We start from the raw sequence: 4,935 nt of genomic DNA, 5'->3' as shown, positions 1-4,935 counted from the left end.
CATTGCATTGCATTGCATTTAATGCGCTTTTTAGTTGCATCAATTTCATTCGGCCCGCCCACAAAAACGTCTGCCATTGTTGCATGTGTTGCCGTTCTTCAGCGAGATTGCGTACATTTGCTGCTGACTGGTGACTTTATTAATTACGCTCAACTGCTTTAGCAACTATGTATGTATCAGCAGCTATCAAGCTATTCATTGCTTGTTGGTCGTCGTTGTCGGCGGTGTGCTGATGGGCCTGCGTGCCACTTGGCTAATTGCTGAAAAATTGGCAGTTGTCGTTTATTTTAGCATTTGGAATTTATAACCAAGCTACACGTATGTATGTATGTGCGTATGTAGTACGAGTATTTAGGTAAATTTAAAAAATTAATACGAATCATTAATCTGTCGCGGCGCAGACATTCGAACAGTTGCAGACAGACAGTTGAGTCAGACAGAACAGCTGAGTGAGAAAACTAACAAACAGTTTTTATGTAGGTATGGAAATGTGAACGAGGTTCTAATATGTGCATATACATATGCATTAATATACATATATATGTATGTATGTATATGAGTGCATTTGCCCATAGCACAGTGGTTTGGAATATAGTCTTTATGATTTAAAAATAAATTTATTTGTATGTGAGACATTTATTATGAATACTTTACAAGGACGGAAAACCAATAAGAATAAAAAAAAAATAGTATTTGAGTTTTATTTTTCGCTCCAAAAATATTATTACTTGATTTTTTTTCGATAAAAAATAATGATTATTTTATGATTTTTATTTTTTCATTAAAAGATATTGTGGGTGCTCACATTAGTGTGGCTATCTAGTTAAAAATTGCTATTCTATAGTGTATTTGTAAACTGAATAAAAAAATATCCACATAATCAGATAACCTTAAAACCAGACAGTTGTGAAGATGCACAATAGAGAATTATTAAGGAGTTTTATTCTCTCACTTATTCTTAAGGTTTATTCAATAAACTCAACAAAAGCAAAAGCTGCTATGTTTTCCGGCGTATCCTTTTCAGAGGCAACGACACCCCAATAAAGTGAAAAGGTTGGGTCATTAAAGTATTACGTAAGCAAAGTAAGCAAAGTTTGTATCCACCCACCTGTGGGGGTCCTATGCTTACATAATGATTGGTATTTTTTTTTATTCAAACTTTTTTTTATAAATTTGTAGAAACATTTTTGGCCACCCATGAAACAATAAGTCAACAACAATACGGTAACGCCATGCATGCCGCGCCAACATTCGAAAGCCTGGAGGCACAACCGAACTGCGCTTGAAAATTTGCTGGTAACCAGACAACGATTTCGTCATTTTAACATCGACATTTAGAGCTGGAAAACTATCGATGGCAGTATCGATAGTATTGACGGTTTTTGACTATCGAAAACATCGATATTATTGGACCATTACCTCCCCTAGAAGCCTTCAAATAATTCACCGCACGCTGAAAAAGACCATGAATTACACCAACACCAATTGGGTCGACAGCATTCCCATCACCTTGTAGGGCTTCGTACAGCATTCAAAGAAGACCTACATGCCACCCCTAGCGGAAATGGTATATGGCGAAAACCTTAAGTTGTCCGGAGAATTTTTCGACATCAAGCCGCAGTACACGTAAAGCGACTAGAGAGTACGATAACTAACTTGAAACCCGTATCAATAACGAGCCACGCCAAGAAAGAAAATTTCATTCAAAAATACATAAACAACTACACTTAAGTCTTTGTAAGGGATGATTCAGTCAAACCGCCACTGAAACAGCAGTATGATGGTTCATTCGAGGTCGCGAAACGCTTTAGCAAAAACTGCGACGTTGTAATAGGCAATAAAGTAACGAGAGTCAGCTTGGACAGGCTAAAATCTGAGCATATAGCCGAAGAGGATTCATGTCATGCCCCTATGAAGCGATAAACCGAAATACCAAACTAAAACCCACATCACAACCACCCAACAACCTCAAGGGAGAAACTGCAATGCGAGTTGCACGCATATATGTAATACTCCTATATTGGCAGTAAGAGCTAGTACCGTCCGAAAACACTACAGTACAGATATATCAATAAACACGTACGAAAGAAAAGGAACACATACGTTTATAAATAAACATGTACACGACACATTTACAATACCGGCACTCAAATACACAATACATTGACAAAAACAGTACTAGACTGTCTCGCTTTGATTTCGGAATGCTTACACATTGAGATGTTAGCTTACTATCAATATAGAAGTATTACATATATGGTTGCACGGAAATTCAACTTCCCAAAACACTTCATCTAACGACGAATCTGAAGGATGAGTGAATGCGGCGACCGAATAGTAAACTATTCAAATGTATGTAGCTTTAAACTATTTATGTTAAGACGTATATTTTTAAAAATCTGGTAACGCCATAACTACTGACATTTTGTTTTTACTTTGACAACGACCATTTTGTTCCATGCTTGTTAAGGCCAAGAATCTTTCTTTTTTTCTCTTGGACTTTCATCAAGCAACTTTGTGTAAAGCGCTAGAATTGCAATTTAATTAAATATATTCGGTATCTTGTGAAACCCTCAAAAAACACACTCCATTCGACTATTCATTTTCTTTTCTAACATTTATTTTATTCGAAAAGACAAATAAAATGTTGTAAGTATTACTAACTAAGTCATTTTTAAACATTTTTGTCATAGATAATGGAATATTGTTATACCCGATACTTTTTGGTACATATTCGCGATGCTTACTCAGTCTTGTCAAAAAGAATAGATTTCCCCATACTACTCAGTACTCATGTACTCGGTATTCGCATCGTCCCATCACAAGGCGCGCCATGGTATTGTTTACAAAACTGAAGGAAATTAAAAAATATCGTTTATTTTATTGTCTCGTAATACAAAATCAAATAATTTGTGGAAATGCCTGCACCCCGTCGGCGGAGAGGATCTTATGGAAGCATTCAAGATTCGGATAGTGATGGTGGAAGAGATGACGTTGATAGCTATGGCTACGATTCCCAAGAACAGTTTCTGTTTCAGGACGAGCCAAAACTGCCGTGGAAGACTATATATTTTGTAATATTTTTCCTAATTATGGGAATGGTAAGCTGGCGTTTAATTAATGGGTTGGCTTTAGCAAATTAGCCTCGGATTTAGTAGTTGATATGGTTAAGTCGACGGATGTTCTGCGCAAAAATTATGCACATAAACTAGTCCGGGGGTATTATGCTAAAGGTTTCCACTAATAAATGTATGTCCACTAATAAATGTATGGTTTCTTAATTTTTATATAGATTTGCATGACAACAGCTGGACTCCTTTTTCTGGAAATTTTAGACCAAACCCACGTTGACCGTGCGTCTCCATTACTTATTCTTGGCTCTCTATTGTTGATCCCAGGTGGCTATTACAGTTATATTCTGACGTCAATCTTGATGAAACGCGAAGGTTTCTCATGGGAAGACATTCCAGAGATTTGAAATGAACGCCATTAATGCAATACATATATTTCGAGCATATTCCTTACTTATATGTGTATGTATGTATATTTTTTGATCGATTGTAAGTACATGCATATGTATGCATAGAAAATTTGCAGTTAAAGTCATGGCTAAAGTATTTTTATAAACCTGTGATATTTTTTGTTGCTCGTTTCATTTACACACTGCAACTTCTTCATACGCAATCTTCAGCTGGGGACCGCTAATAGGGCAATTCTGGCGAAGATAATTGGGCCTTTTGTAAGAAATTGAAAGGCAGTTTGCAAGATAGTTTGAAAACTGTGGTTTATTCTTGCACGAAAGTGTTCAAAAAAAAACAAAAAAACCCTCGCCCTCCAACAGTCGCAATTGTCGAGTGAGAAAGGCGCTGCCGTGACATTCGAAGTATACGAGGTTCAAGTCCTCTGGCAGCGGATTTTTTATTAACTTTTTTTAATTTATTCTTTTAAATTTAATTTTCATTAAATTTCTCTATTTAATTACAAAAAAAAAGTTATTTTATTTATATTTATTTTTGAATTTAATTTTTATTGCTTTACAGCCAATTTCACGAAAGCAATTTAAGTGAAAAATGATTTTAATTTTTTGAATTTTATATTGAAATTGACAGAAATAAAGAAAATCATTTTCCATTTAAATTGCTACGAAACTGGCTGTTAAAGAGTTTTTTTAATTTCATTTAGTTTTCAAGAAACTTATATTTTTATTTTTATTTTTTTTTATTTTGTTTTTTTTTTTTGAACTCAAGTTCCTTAAAATTTTTAGATTTTATTGTAGATTTTACTTTTTGTTTTTATTTCATTTAATGTTTGGGAACTTTGTTGTTTACTTTCTTAATTAAATCTTTAAACTTTTTTTTATTTTAAAAAGAGAATAACTTTTTTAAAGTTCTTTTAATTTCTAGGATCTTTAATTTTTTATAGTTTTTTTAAGTTAATTTTCTTTAAATTTTTACATTATGTTCTAAAAATGGAAATAATCCTTTTTTTAAATTCATTTAAATACCTCAACGTTATCGAAAAAATTGAGAAAATTTCCGAAAAAATCTCCCAACGTACCCTAAGGCATAGTAGGATTAATGGTAATCAGACAGCGAATAAACTAGCGAGATGTGGTTCAAAAATAAATTTATTGCAATTTATTACACAAACGCAATGCAGGGGTGGGGCCACACAGGCGTCTAATGTATAAGTCCCTCTTCTGCATGCACAAAAATAAACGCCTACAAACTCGCGGTTGTAATAGGTCTCAACAGGCTCTGGCGAGGACTTGGACCCGATCGAGATAGTTGAGCATTTTCACTGCGTCCTGTGAGTACCCTACCCTTGCCCAATCCTTAAGGATTATTTCAGAGTACAGTCGCCCCTTTTTGTATGCTTTACTGAAATTCATCAAAAGCCTCAGCGGCTGTAGCTTTGCAGTATAATGAGAATAAG

The 4,935-nt window shown here is 34.7% G+C and overlaps 2 protein-coding genes across 2 annotated transcripts in view; both read left to right on the top strand.

The window, feature by feature from the left end:
* LOC118746679 (bifunctional peptidase and arginyl-hydroxylase JMJD5-like) overlaps window positions 1-4,935 on the top strand; it is a gene marked incomplete at its 5' end in the record, with an annotated part of 146,810 nt that overhangs the window by 81,486 nt on the left and 60,389 nt on the right.
* On the top strand, window positions 2,919-3,478 carry LOC118746682 (transmembrane protein 230-like). The gene is made up of 2 exons (XM_036480565.1): window positions 2,919-3,101; window positions 3,293-3,478. Exons 1-2 carry the CDS (start codon window positions 2,919-2,921, stop codon window positions 3,476-3,478), a joined length of 369 nt encoding a protein of 122 aa, XP_036336458.1.

Source organism: Rhagoletis pomonella, unplaced genomic scaffold (assembly GCF_013731165.1).
Source record: "Rhagoletis pomonella isolate Grant_MI unplaced genomic scaffold, Rhpom_1.0 Rhpom_scaffold_00011, whole genome shotgun sequence".
Lineage (NCBI taxonomy): Eukaryota > Metazoa > Arthropoda > Insecta > Diptera > Tephritidae > Rhagoletis > Rhagoletis pomonella.
Note: the sequence above shows the minus strand (reverse complement) of the source record. Positions and strands in the feature narration are given on the sequence as shown.